The sequence below is a fragment of the Monocercomonoides exilis genome (assembly GCF_001643675.1).
Source record: "Monocercomonoides exilis strain PA203 chromosome Unknown scaffold4-2303458, whole genome shotgun sequence".
NCBI lineage: Eukaryota > Preaxostyla > Oxymonadida > Polymastigidae > Monocercomonoides > Monocercomonoides exilis.
In genome coordinates this window covers 1,727,358-1,741,165 of record NW_027150549.1, presented here as the reverse complement: position 1 = coordinate 1,741,165, position 13,808 = coordinate 1,727,358, and the positions used below count along the sequence as shown (strand labels likewise).

The 13,808-nt window shown below is 38.3% G+C and overlaps 6 protein-coding genes across 6 annotated transcripts; 3 read left to right on the top strand and 3 right to left on the bottom strand.

Annotated features, from left to right (window-relative positions):
- Positions 1–1,287: 1,287 nt before the first annotated feature.
- On the top strand, positions 1,288–1,668 carry MONOS_12999 (uncharacterized protein; the record flags this gene model as incomplete). Its single annotated transcript, XM_067865668.1, has 1 exon — positions 1,288–1,668. The coding sequence occupies one exon, from the start codon at positions 1,288–1,290 to the stop codon at positions 1,666–1,668; it is 381 nt and encodes a 126-aa protein (XP_067734849.1).
- Positions 1,669–2,762: 1,094 nt separating this feature from the next.
- On the top strand, positions 2,763–4,205 carry MONOS_12998 (uncharacterized protein; the record flags this gene model as incomplete). The annotated part of the gene is made up of 2 exons (XM_067865667.1): positions 2,763–2,845; positions 3,137–4,205. The coding sequence occupies 2 exons, from the start codon at positions 2,763–2,765 to the stop codon at positions 4,203–4,205; spliced, it is 1,152 nt and encodes a 383-aa protein (XP_067734848.1).
- A 945-nt stretch (positions 4,206–5,150) lies between these two features.
- On the bottom strand, positions 5,151–6,013 carry MONOS_12997 (uncharacterized protein; the record flags this gene model as incomplete). Its single annotated transcript, XM_067865666.1, has 3 exons — positions 5,151–5,380; positions 5,446–5,483; positions 6,009–6,013. 3 exons carry the CDS (start codon positions 6,011–6,013, stop codon positions 5,151–5,153), a joined length of 273 nt encoding a protein of 90 aa, XP_067734847.1.
- A 115-nt stretch (positions 6,014–6,128) lies between these two features.
- Positions 6,129–7,636, top strand: MONOS_17027 (putative MRG; the record flags this gene model as incomplete). Its single annotated transcript, XM_067869906.1, has 4 exons — positions 6,129–6,468; positions 6,559–6,618; positions 7,041–7,488; positions 7,588–7,636. 4 exons carry the CDS (start codon positions 6,129–6,131, stop codon positions 7,634–7,636), a joined length of 897 nt encoding a protein of 298 aa, XP_067734846.1.
- A 466-nt stretch (positions 7,637–8,102) lies between these two features.
- MONOS_12996 (uncharacterized protein) lies at positions 8,103–9,369 on the bottom strand (the record flags this gene model as incomplete). Its single annotated transcript, XM_067865665.1, has 1 exon — positions 8,103–9,369. One exon carries the CDS (start codon positions 9,367–9,369, stop codon positions 8,395–8,397), a length of 975 nt encoding a protein of 324 aa, XP_067734845.1. The 3' UTR covers positions 8,103–8,394.
- A 180-nt stretch (positions 9,370–9,549) lies between these two features.
- Positions 9,550–13,755, bottom strand: MONOS_12995 (putative RhoGEF domain; the record flags this gene model as incomplete). The annotated part of the gene is made up of 3 exons (XM_067865664.1): positions 9,550–13,290; positions 13,345–13,533; positions 13,582–13,755. 3 exons carry the CDS (start codon positions 13,753–13,755, stop codon positions 9,550–9,552), a joined length of 4,104 nt encoding a protein of 1,367 aa, XP_067734844.1.
- Positions 13,756–13,808: the final 53 nt, after the last annotated feature.

Below are 13,808 nucleotides of genomic sequence, written 5' to 3'. Positions count from 1 at the left end.
ATCACAACGTTCTTCTTCTTTGATGTCCTCCTCCTGCTGAAGGCACATCAATGAACAGATCGCTTTATTCAGCCCATCATAATCAATCACTATCACATCTGAAGCCCACTCCCCAATCAACAAAGTTGTCTCTTCCTTCCTTTTCACTCAATTTGAACCACGGCCGCTGAACTTGTATTCTTCATATTTGTGATTTGCACGTTCGTGCGTGTTATCGACAGAAACAAATATTTATTCAAATGGATCTTCTTTTTCTTCTCGTGGAGATAAAAGCAAAAATGGCTGCATAAGTTGGATGATAAGCAGAGTTTCTGATCTTCTTGTCTTGCAGTTGTTTTCTGTTGCATCACTGATGAACATCCTTTTTTCAAGCACGAGAATTTTTCAACAAAAATATAACAGCCGGAGAAATGGGTATTTTGCTCACTTTTCTTCTATCGCTTGCAACAGCATCAGATGATGCGTATCAGAAATTATTGTTGACTTTTGAGAAATTAATTAATGATTTGGCTGTTTGATAAAGAAGGAGAAGTTGAGAAAGAAGAGGTTGCTGCAGAATAGGAAAAGAGAATGACAGAAGAAGATACTCGCCTTTGAAGATATACGAAGTAATCTTATCGTGTTGTTCATCTTCCTCGTCTTCTTCCTCGTCTTCCTTTTCTTTTGCGTCGTTCATTTCCCAGTCCCCCTCCATTGTCTCGTCCTCTGATGATGCTGCTGTTAGCATCAGGTGGGTATTGGAAGTTGCATCATTTTCTTCTCTTCCTCCTCATTCTCTTATTCTAATCCTTCTTCTTCTAACCTCCTTCCCTGCCTCCTTCCGCCTTCAACACTTTCTGCAAATTTCTTCTATAGCAAGATAAGGAGCTCTCCAAAAGAGAAGAGGAAAAAGAGGAAAAAATTGGAAGAGAAAGAAAGAGTTTCAAACAATAAAAAATAGCATGTATCAACTTTCATAATATCTTTTCGTATTACACGCACAAAAACTATTCTGTAGCTGCAACGGCGTCTTCATCTTCATCTTTTGCTTATTTTAACTTCTCATTTATCTTCGTCTTCGCAACCTTTTATTGCACCTTCTTCAGAAGTCCTGTCGCATTGTGTGTCCTCTTTCAGGGCATCTTTGATAGCCAGCAATACATTGCTTTGATATCAAGAATGCTTTCCACGTATTCATTGTCAGCTGTATGCCAGTTGAGAAATATGAACAAATCAACGTCCCAATTGCCAAATGCCTCTGTTCTGTCATGTCCAGCAACCGAGTTGTCTTTCTGAGTGATTCTTTGCATGAAGGTGAATAATGGTTTCCTAACAGAAGCGATATATGATTCACACACAAAATACATATCTCTTCCGACACTCGCTTTGTTGGCTGAAAACATCACATTTGTTATGGAAAAGGAGGATTCTGACACCTGTGAGCCTTGGTTAAACTCGATCATGAGAGCACCGCCTCTTCCTCCAGAACTTGTATCCTCGCTCACAGAGCAGGTGGAGAAGATGGCGTTGCTCACTGAAAACGTATTGGCAGGGGCAGATGAGGCGAATGAGATGCACCCGCCATCTGTGGCAGTTTGTTGGCTCAACTGTTCCGAGTTGATGTTGGTGATGGTGCAGTTGGTGAGGGAGATGGAGAGGGCAGGGGAGTTAGCAATTATGAAGAAATAAAAGAAGAAAGAAGAGGAAGTGCAGAATGAGTGGAATGAATTTCTTTGGTGATTAAGGAGCGATAGAGTGAGTTTGTTGAATTATAAAGTCAAAGATTCAATTATGGAAAATTTTGGACGAAGAACAAAGGGGATGGAGAAGAAAGTTTGAACGCCAAATAATCAGGAGAATAGAAAGAGATAACGAATTTAAATTAGTTGTTATTCTTGGAAACATTTCCTTTTCCACTGTTTTATATTTTGTTTTACTGTTGAAGCTGAACCACTAAACTGGAATGATGATTTTGTGATGTTAAAGCCAAAGAAATTAAAGATGACAAACTATTGTCATTTTTTGAAAGACAAAAAAAAATATATTTTGCGAATATCAAACTTTTCCAATGTATTTTGTTTTTATTTTCCAATTATCAGATTGTTAAGTTTGTCTTGAAACTTCTGTTTTTTTTTCTGAAGTTATATTGATTTATTTTTTGTTAATTTTTATTAAACTTTATCAAAAAATTCTTTTTCATCAGAATCATTAAATAGGTATGATTTTTTATATGAATAAATTAAACAAATTTATATTACAGAAATTAAAGCTAAAAACTTACAAAAAATCAATTTAACTCTTTGATCAATAAATACCACAATAGTTTTTGTTTTTTTATTTTTTGATCTTTTTCTATGATATCAAAAAAAATCACCCACATTAAAGGACTGGAAAAAACGCCCGGCCAATATTTGAAATTGATATTATTTTTTTGAAAAAGATAAAAAAAACAAATAAAAGAGTCTTCATTATTTCATTGAATAATGAATAAAGTTCAACTGCTTTTCTCTTTCTATTTAAACAAGCTTCTCACACAAGCATTTCTTATTTCATCGTTGTCTGCCTGTTCGGAACATGCGAAATTCTACTGTGCTCAATCAAACCATCAAAACAAAAGATCGCATACACAATGCATCGCTTGGCAGAAGCATTGACATGACAAATGTTTCGATGAGCAATATTGAACCGATGCACAAAAGCATTGCAGCATTATTTGCGCAGGCTGAATTGCAAGACGAGTCACAGGGATAAAACGAAGGCAATAGTTCAACAGTATAACTCAAATGCTGTTCCTTCGCTCGCTTCTCCAAAATATTCCTTCTGAACACTCAGTCATCAGCTGCGCTGGTTGCGAGTTTTGTAGCGTGTATGTGCAAAACACTTCGATCAAGAACAGTGGAAGCAGCCAAAGCAAGAGCGGTGGAGGAATGATTATGAGTTGAAGCGAAGAAAGCTTTTTCGAGTGCCGTTTTTCTGCTGTCTCGGAGTGTTTCTACTCGGCAACTGGAAGAGAAGGCGTAATATTACTGGATTGCTCATCAATTGCAAGCGATAGCACGTTGCCTTTCCTGTTGAAAAACATCACACTCTTGGAGAACAAGGCTTTCAGGTGAAGAGACATATATGTGAGATGCTCCAATGTGGAATCCCAAATAAGGAACGAGCTATTCCAGCTCGACTTCAGGCCATTATTCAATCAGGAGCTCGCCATTTGGGGATGCACTGCACAAAACCATGCTGACGAGCAAGATCTCTTGCTCGTCGTGATTGCATGTCAGAGGGAGACAATATTTGCATCTTCTTCAGCCTTCAATGCCTCTGATTCGCGCCAGTGTGGGGAAATGAGCGAGCCTTATATTTCTTTGAATGCTTCGCCGCCCCACATCATTCCTTCTGTTTACAGCAACTTGCTCGTAGATGAGATTTCTCTGGTCTCTGGTGAAGCAAGTACGCATGATATTACGGTCAAATCGCTGGTTGCGGAAGGCGTAAGGGGGAATATTATGCTGAACGGCAGCATTGATAGCAAGGCGAGCAGTCTCATTTCGTGCCAGTTGAGAGTCAAAATCGAATTTCTTTCCTTTTTGTTTGGAAGAGTTTTTTCTTCTCTGCACTCCAGTTTATTACCGCGAACTGATAATAACTCGTCGATTGCAGACACAATCTTTGCTCAAGAAGCTTCTGGTGGAGGATCTGAAATTGAACTGAATTGCTCGATTGTTGAAATGAGTCGTGGAAGATTGACGATGTCTGACTGCACTTTTGCTGACCTCCATCTCAGTTCTTCATGCCTGGCAGCAAGTTGTGGGCAATATTTCTCGTGTGCATTTCTGAATTTCACAGATGTTATATCTGGAGTGTTGTTGAATTTCCACGATCAAGCAAAGCTGTTCATGCAGCAGGTGCATGCATCCAATAGCAGCGCTCAGCGATCAGGCCTCATTCTTCGCAACTGCAAATACTGCCAGCTCCAGAACATTCAGATGAGAGACACTCAGAGCGGATCAAGCGTGATTGTGTTTTCCTCAGATGGTTCTGGAGGGCATTCAAACATCCAGGGCATTTATTTGGAATTCGATGATTCTCGCGTTTCAAGTGAATCGTTGGTTTCAGTTGAATGCCAAGATTCGGATGTTGAGATGAATTTCTTGGCTGTTTCACACACCGTGTTTGGGGATGGGTGTGCAGTGAGAGTGACATCGAATGCTTCGATATTCCATTTGTAGCAGTCTTCATTTCAAAACATAACCCAAAATTCGCTTGGCCAGTGCTGCTTGGCTGCTTCGTCTTCGTCTTTGTTACTGGAATTGGAAAACAGCTCGAACAAAAAGTGTGCTTCTCCACCTGAAAAAGGGATCATCGAAGGGTTGGCAGATTTGAATGTTGTTATCTTATCTTCATGTTCATTCGATGGAAAAACTTTCCCGCAACAGCCCAGATCCAACACAAATTTATTCAAAGATTTGGTCAAGTGGTTTGGCTCCATGATCGATCTTTCCAATTGTTCAGGAGCAATGAAAAACAAAACAATCACCAATTCATTAAAAGGAGGGTTATCTGTGCCAGAAAGAAGCATCTCCGCACAATTTGAATTGTTTACCAATTACAGCCCGAATGTCGCATGCTATCCATTCATGAGAAACAACATCGTCTGTTCAGACCATGCGCTACTGAACATTCAAAGCCTGAAAGGTGGAGATGGCTTAAAAGAGAACTCATCACTTTGGGTATTGAACTTGGGATGCAGTCTTTCTGGAATTGTTTCAGAAAGGCCTCTCTATTCTTCATTCCGAAGCTGGCTTCAGAAAAGTCTCGCCAGTGAGGAAACACCCTCGCAATTGATCTTGCTGGATCCTTGCTCCTGCCCTGTGGCTTATCCATCCAGGTTGATTCCTTCGATGGCTAGGTTCACAATCTCCAGGTGTGTTCGCTACAAGCAGGAGAGTTTGCAGGTAAAACAGAGATTCATGCAGCCATTTTAGAAACAATTGTTTCAATGCATCTGAGGAAACGTAAATGTGCATGAAGTTTTAGTTTGGAAAGATTTATTCGCCTTCTTCGGAACATACATTCATTCTGAAGAATGCAAGTGAGTTTGAACCAAAATGTGATGATAGAATAACCGATAGTGGGAAAGAAGGAAAATCATCTTGGGCATTGATTGAAATCATTTAATTCGTTGTGACATTATTAATTGTTCTGATTGCATTTATCATTGCAACCATCCGATGAGAAGGGTTAAAGAAGAAGCTAGAAAATACAAGGAGATAGCTGATGACATAATATCGATGCATCCGAAGGCATTTGAATGTGAACGACAAAGAAATCAACAGACCAGAAATGGTGGAGAGCGGAGAAGAATGCAATGAAGAAGAAATTCGAGTAGCTTTGAGAAAGATAACTATAAATAAAAATTGATTATATCCACATATTGGAGAAAGCTACGAAGGAGAAAGCTGCATTAACCTGCGAATTCAGCTGTGCGCTTCAGAGATATTGAATATCTTGGTGGAAGATATCAACACGAACATCAACAGAAGCAAACTTTTGTTTAAGATACAAAATTATTCGATGATCAAATGAAAAATAAAAAAGTCGGAATAGAACCGAATAATGATAACAAAACGATAATTGCATTCATTTCACGCTGTATTTGTTTTATAATAGCTTCTTAAAACATATTGCAAATAGTGTTAAAGAATAAAGAAAAAACTTAGTTTTTAATAATTTTTCAATTTTTTTGCTAATAATTTAAGAGAAATAACAAAAAAATATAATCATTAGAATTCACCACTTTTTCAAAAACTATTTATTTAAGTGCATCGCACTTTATTCAAGTGTCACTTCAACCATTTAAAATAACATAACTTCATTTAAGAAAAACCCAGTTCATTCAAATAAGTTGAATCTATTCAAATAGAAAAATTCTATTCAAAATTCATCAAATGACTTCAACTGTCAAAACACTTTTTATTTGTATTGCTTAAAAAATCAAACAAACATGTTTCGTATTTCTCTTTACATCAAACAACATGTTTCATTTTTATTTATGATTTCATATAAAACAATGATATTTCATATATCATTCAAAAATATGAATTAAATTTTTCTTTCTTTCTATATTGGGTGATGATCTATATGAAACAAAGATGGAGACATTTGGAAAAAAAGAAACTGTATTTGGAAAATCAAGGGACTTCTATTACAGAGCAGTTATTGTGGACGTTCGAGAAGTTTGCGGAATAACAGAATATCGGCTTCATTATACAAATTGGTCTTCAAAGCATGACGAATGGAAAAATGCTAAGTCTTTGTTAAAATACACGCCTGAAAATGAATTACTTGTCAAAAAATTGTTTTCTGAAGCAAATAAGCAGGCTTCTTTGCAAAAATCACAAAAATATGGAAAAAAAACAGAAGAATTTGAAGTGGAAGAAGAAAAATATTCCCAAAAGGAAAAATCATCAAAGATGCGCAAAGATGTTAGATGTATGTTTTTGTTATTTTTTCTTAATAGCACTCATTGATTTGTTTATTGCTATCAAACTGCATCAACGGGTAATAATTCTCTCATTCCAGCAAAGGATGGATTTCTAGAAAGAAATACAACATTCAAAGCAGATTCACAAGTTATAGCAAGTATTAATCACTTTAGGCGTTCAGAAATTTTTGATTTGGCCATTCCATCTTGCCTTAGAAAGCAAGTTGTTCAAGATTTTTTTGCTTTATCAAAAGAGACGGTAAGATTTTTATTATTGAACAACCTTTTCAAAATTTTCATGTTCAACCTTTTGTGAAATTTTATTTTTTTTGTGTTTTTTCTGTGCTTTTTCTTTCTTTCTTTCTTTCTTTTTTATCTAATCAATTTTATAAACTTGACATTAACATATATGAACGAAAGCAAACGTTTTTGCCTCGAAATCCTTCAGTTGAAACAATTTTAGATTCATATCTTCTGTATCTGCAATTGAAAGCAAAAAAAGAAACAATTTCAATCGCGGAATCTATTAGCATCAAATTAGCAATCAATTCGCATTCTGACAATGCTTTCAACATGCTAGATCGGAATTTTAGTGATTGCTTTCGAATAGTTGAATGTCTTAAGGATTACTTTAATCTTTGTTTGGGACCTGTACTTCTGACTGAGGTGGAATATACTCTGTACTCTGAGGTTTCAGCGATACTCGAAAGAAACAAGAGAATAATGACACATAAGCAAGAGAGAAAAGCAGATGCTCAAGAAAAAGATGATTTAAATGCATTATTACCTTCTTCGTCCGCATCCTCTACGCCTTCCACTTCTTCAGCATCTTCCCCTTCCGCAAGTTCTTCTTTTTCTTCACTACAAGAAAAGATACCACAAACGTCTACAAACTTCAGTGATGTGTATGGAGGTGAGCATTTACTGCGTCTTTTCATTAAGCTTCCGTACATCTTTGCAAATCATCCAGATTTCCAGAAAAAAGAGTACACTACACAATTAACGGAAACGCTGCACGATATCTTAAAGTTTGATTTCAACAAAGTTATTTTCGTTTAACAGTTTATTGTTGTTATTATTTTATTTCATTCAATAACTCTCTTTCTTTTTTAATTTGGTTGAATTAGCTTTCTTGAAACTTATCAGCGTCTGATCTTTAATATGCCAAGGAGCTGAGCTTCTCCACAATTTTAGTATTCATAGCAATCATTGTTCATTGGTCTTAGAGATGAATACAGTGCATATAGAGACTGTGAGTTACATTCAAAATGAAAAGACATCTGTAAAATAGAAGAAAAGAAAAAAGCATCCAGTACGCAAAGCCTTGAAGAATGTTAAATGTGTTACAATAAAATGGTCATATCATTGCTTTTTGTCTTTTTACTCATCACTTTTAAAGTGAAAAGCCTATCGATCCTGCTGCAGTCCGCAATTGTTCGTTATTTGAAAGAAATAGAATTTGAAAATCTTTTCTTTGCGAAATAACTAATTGATCAATTTTTTATCTTTTAGTTAATAATGTAATTGTTTTCATTTTACTTCATTTTTTCTTTGATTATTTGAAAAAAAAGAATTCTCTTTCTTGAAACAACTAATATCACCTTCTTTTGGTTATTTTGAAAAATGCAAAAATAGAATTTAATTTTTTCTGGATGAAACTTTTGTTTCTTTTTTATTTATTCATTTCTTTTTTCTTTTTTTCATGGAACAATAAATAATCCATAACACTCGAAAAGATTTGCTTTTAACGAATAAGGCTAAATCAAAATTAGCTTTTCCAAGCTTTTATTCCTTTGCATTTTTGAGAAAATATTCAATTATGTAACAAATGAAAATTTTATTAGACAATTTAAAACAAATGTAAAGAAATAAAATCTTTCAAAATATTCGAAGTTGAAATCAACACAAACAAATACATATAACAAATAACTGCATCAATGAGAAGAAGAATTATAGCGTGCAATCAAATCCTTCACACGAGATGTAGACGAGCTATTAACAGATGTCTGCAATTCTTTTGAATTGTTTAGTACAGATGGATATGCATGTGAACTTTGAGTGCTTGAAAACTGCTTCGAATTTGGTGCAAATCTCGTTTCTGGCTTTGAATGCTTGGTGGATGAAAGCTGTTTAGGATGGACGGCAGCAACTGATTCGTTTGACAAAGCAGCTGATGGTTCCTTGGCAGAAGAGGCAGAGTGGAGGAGTGGAGGAGTCTGAAGTTGCTTAGGCTCGCTTCTGCTTTCATGTGGCGCTGATGCTTTTGGAATTAATGCTTTTGATGTTTCTTTATCAGCTTTTTCTGAATCGCCGATGATTGTCTGCTTGTTTACAAGCAGCTGAATATTTGAATTGGCTGCTGCAATTCCTGAGTGTTGCGTTTGGGGAAGCTCATCTTTTAATGCATCAGCGTTCTTTGAAGAGGACTTTGTGAATTTCTCAGCCATTGTTAACGTTGATAATAACGATGACGATGGCTCACAACTTTTCATTGGAGAGTGAATAACACAGTTTTTGCTGGATGATTCAACATTCATCGAATTTGGTTCTGATTGAATGTTTTGCCTTGGCTGAGTAACATTTGATTGAGAAAACGAAGGCTTTTGTAAAGCTTTAAAAAGAGAATCTTCTTTATATGAACTTTTAAATGAAGGAGTTGAAGTGATGGCTGAATTAATAGAATTTTCTGTTCTATTCGCATCAACATGAGTCGAAACTTCAACCTTATTAAACTTTGTTGAAGCATCTGCTGTCTCTGAAGCAGGAAATGAAAGAGAAAAATCACCATTTTCAGATAAACAGGGATTCGATGATGATTTTTGTGAGGATTCAGTCTCAACTGCAGATTCAACAGCCAACAAAGGAGAATCTGAAGTGGCTGACTGATTTTGATCAGTTAAAGTATTCATAACTGTGACATTATCTTCTTGAATTGGAGATTGTGATACAGATTTCTCTGAAGCTGGCAATAATTCGCTTTCATCAGTTGGGTTCTTTTCTCCAGACCGGCCTTCATTAGGCTTTTCTGTCAGATTTTGTGAAGGACGCGAAGAGAACGAAGGAATTGGTTTTCGAGAATTCTCCTGTTTTTACTGATTGTTGCTCGACTCTGAGAAAGGTGATGAAAGAAGACTGCGAGCTGGGCTGCTTGATTGATTTGAAGCAGCAGCAGAAGATGAGGCAACTTGAGACGAGGACAAAGATGATTTTCCTTGAGGTGTGGTTGCTTGCATTGCTGATAGAGGTAAAGGATGTGATGATGAAGTTGACTGCGCAAGTGGAGAACGAAAGAAACCCGAAGAATTGACAGATGAAGACAATGGCGAAGAAGCGCTCATTGAAGTGGAAGGAGCTGACTGAAATGCAGACAAAGAAGACGAATGAAGCGCCGAGCGCTGCTGTTGCTGATCATGCCGGCGGAACTGGCTTTCCAGAGAGGCAGCGCTGCTGTAAGTCCTCTTCAGCATTCTCTCTCTCTCTTTCTCCTTCTTCTCGTCCATCCACTGCTCCCAGTCAACAGCGAAGGACTGCGACGGCAGAAAGCGCCGCCAGAGAAAAGCGTTACGCGGGGGAATGAACGGATGTGTGATGCCGAAGAAAGAGAAGGGAAGAGGGGAAGCTGAAGGGATCTGGGAAGCTAATGAAGATGAAGTGGAAGAAAGTAGGGAGGGTGTGAAGGATGGTGTTGTGTATCTTTCGGATGGTGGTTGAATTGTGAATGACATTTCTGGAATGGATGAAGACGAGAGTGAAGGTGAAGGTGAATGTGCTGAAGCAGAAGCAGAAACAGAAGCTGAAGTGGAATATGTCGATGCTGATAGTTGTTGAGGTATACATTGAGGTGTATTTACAGAAGCAAGCGACGTGTTAGCTTTTGTGTCAGGTTGCAGTTTAGGAGAAATGTTGCTTGCTGAATTGAATGAAGAGTTGCAGCCAGAACGAGGTACTGCAGTGTATGATCGCCCCAATCGAGATTGTATCAGCTGCTTTTGTGTGGTCGAGAACGAAGAAAGAGGCATCCGCGGCGGCTGAGGAAATGCTGTGGGAGATTGATATAGAGTGGTGAATCCATTGATGTCTGGTCCATTTGAATGGAATTGCTGGAAAGTCGTTGTCAGGTTGAATGATTTGTTCTTTGGCGGATGTGGAGGAGGCGGCGGAGGCGGGGGAGGTGGTGGAGGAGAAGAAGGCTGATTAGCACATCGATTAGGTGGATTAGGAGGAGGTGGGGGTGGAGGAGGCGGTGGAGGTGGTGGTTGGCGCTGCCTTTGCAAGTTCCTTTCAGGCGACTCAAGTGTCCTTGATGCTTTGCAAGCATCTGGAAACTCAGCTGCCCTCAGCTCTGACCGAATAGCCATCAGCAGATTTGAGTGCGTCCGCCCAGAAAACGTGCGCGATCGACGCATTTTCGATTTCCGAAAGGGAAGAAAGGGAGAAACAGCCGGCATGTTTGCAGTGGGATTGTCTAACGCACTGGAAATCAGAGGAGAAATGTTGAGTGCAGATGATGGTTGAGAAAAGGTGCTATTGCTATTAAATGACTGTTGTTGAGAAATTGTATTTGAAGGAATTGAATCAATGCTGGTTTCCTCAATCGAGTTGGGTTGGTTTTCTTCGTTTTTGAGAGAACGTGACTGATCCTCCGCTGAATTCTGTGATTTGTAATTGAAAGAAGCATTTTCAAGGAGCATCTGAGTTCTATTAAAAGGCATTGAACTTTCATCAACTGACTCATTTGATTGGCTCTCATCTTCGTTTGTGAGTTGTTGCTGATCATTTTGATTGTCAGCAAAACTATCAACTGTATGAATGGTATCTTGCGCTTGTTTTTGAGAGTCACCAGACGCAAATGGCTTCTTCTGCTCCACAAGCAGCGGCTGCGCCAAAAGGCAATTCTTCTCTTCAGTTCTCGTTCCAAAGCGCCTTGGTGGAACGGCAGCGGGTGTGTCACTGCGGGCCTTCAGCTTCTGCTGCTTCAGTCTGTCTTTGCGCGCCTTCCAGTCCTGCTGCGTCTCAGACAGCGTCTGCAGAAAGCCTGCTCGCGCGCTTTCAGACATGAAATCGAGCAGCATCGTCCGCTCAGACGTGAAAAAGAGGACAAGGAAATAGCGAGAAAAGAGAGGACCCACTTCGCAGCAGGTGAAAGAAGGGGCAGAAGCAAAAGAGGAATTGGAAGGTTTTTTTGTTGATTTTTGTTTTGAGTCAGTGATTTCGTTGGATGGAAGAGAAAAAGAGGAGGAAAAAGATGGATTGAACGAATCAGTTGAAGATGAAAGCGTTGATATCAAAGGATTTTGTTCATTCACAGATTTTGCCTCAAGCTTAGCCGATGGAGAATTCGAAGATAAAACAGCAGGTGAAAAAGCAGTCTCGGTATCATCTTCTTCTGAGGCTTTAATGTTTTGTATCTCTTTTTCTTCGTCGTTCTTTGTGCTGTTATCATTGTTCACATTTGCTTCAATGTTTTCCACTCTCTTTGATCCTGAGTTGTTGCTTGTCTCATTGTTTTTTTCCCGTGCATTGATTTCTTCCTCATTTGAAATGTTATCTTTTTTACAAATCTTTTTATCTTCACAGTTGCCTGGAGAAGAAGAAGAAGAAGAAGAAGAAGAATCATTCATTTTTGAGGCCTCCAGCAAATCTGTTGTCAAGGCTTTGTCTTTATTCTTTTCTTCAGTTTCTCTTGCTAAACAAACTTCATTTTCATCAGCATCTGAATCACTCGAACTTTCTTCCAACAGAAAGGCGTCATCATCTTCACATTTTGATTTTTCTTCTTTCTCATTTTTGAGAACATCTTTTGCTTGAAACACAGAAACTTCCTCTGTTTCATTGCTTTTCTTTTCATTGCTTGCTCTTTTCTCCTTTTGATTCTTTTCCTTTTCTTTGCTTGCCTCCTTCCCCTCATCCTTGTTTTCTTCCAGCCCAGTTCTCATTTTCTTCCTCTCCCTCGTCCACACCTCTTCCATCTTCTTCCGTTCTCCCACAGAAAGAAACTGCAATTCTGCGAGTGTCGCTGCAAAGGAAAGCAGATACTTTTCGCTGAGCGGGACTTTTTCTGCCACCAAAATGATGTCTGAGAATAGAAGCACCTTCCGCTTCGACATGGACGTCTTCTTCACCTTCATCACATCCGCCTCTGTCACAAATAGCCGGTACGGCTTGATCAGCTCGAACTCGTTGCGCACCAGCCGAATTGAGGTTCTTCCTATGTGCTCAATCTTCTTCACCACTGAGTAGTTCTCCATGTCCACGTCTCCGTCGCCTTCTCCGTCGCCTGCTTCCAGCTCGCTGGCGTCGTTGTCGTCGATGCTCCTCCACCCGATCACTGTGCCTTTCCCGCGCCCCTTTCCTTGCTCTTTCTTTTTTTTCCACTTGTCCCATTGGATCGAGCTGTTGAAGAAAGACACTTTTTGGATTCTTTCTTTCCTCTTCACGGAGTTGTTGATAAAGTCGATGGTGTCTCGCATCATCGTTGCTGCACGCTCTAAATGATAGTAATCTGCTTCTTTATCGTCATCTGAGGGAGGAACAGTCAGTTTCAGGATTGAAGGTAGAAGAAGATTGTATGCTGCAAGTCTTTGAAATGGCTTCACAAGGTACGCAGAAAGATCAAGCAAAGAAGCAGGTGGTTCAACCATTCCCGGAGGCTCCATTCCCTGATTTTCTCTTACCATCTCAAGCCATTCTTCCCTCTCTTCTTCCCATTTCTGGTTTATGTTATTTATTTCCCTAACAAACTTTCGCTTTTTTTGCATAGCATCAGCGAGAAGTGTCAAAGCTTGTCCCTGCCCTTGTATGTATTCAACATATATTTTAAGATAAGGAGACTGAAAATAAAAAATTATATTTTAAACATATTTTTTTGTTATATCATAGCAAACAAGTCCACAAAACAATTTCCCAATCATTCTTTGAGCTGGTAATTTGCACATTTCATTTTCTAAATCCAGAAGGATGACGGTATGTATTTTTTTAATCAATGGAAGATTCAGGAATATCTGAGAAATTGTTGAAACAGATATATCCAATTTGTTTTGCTGTGCAAGTGATAAAAGTGGATCGTAAAAATACTAAAAAAACAATTTTTCCATCAAAAAAATTCTTTAAAAATATCAAACTGTAAGTGCAGTATTTAACGATTCAACATAAATCCTTTCTGTCTCAAGAAGTTCCAGAACTTTCAATCTCCGATCCTTCTGACGTTGAAATGCTTTTGTCAATGATGTTTTAAATTTGTATCGTTTCCAGCATGAAAAGATAATATTGCCTGCTGAACGATAATTTTCGTCCATACTTTATGGACGAAAAAAGCCAAAAGCAAAATAGACGATATTTTTGAAATAAA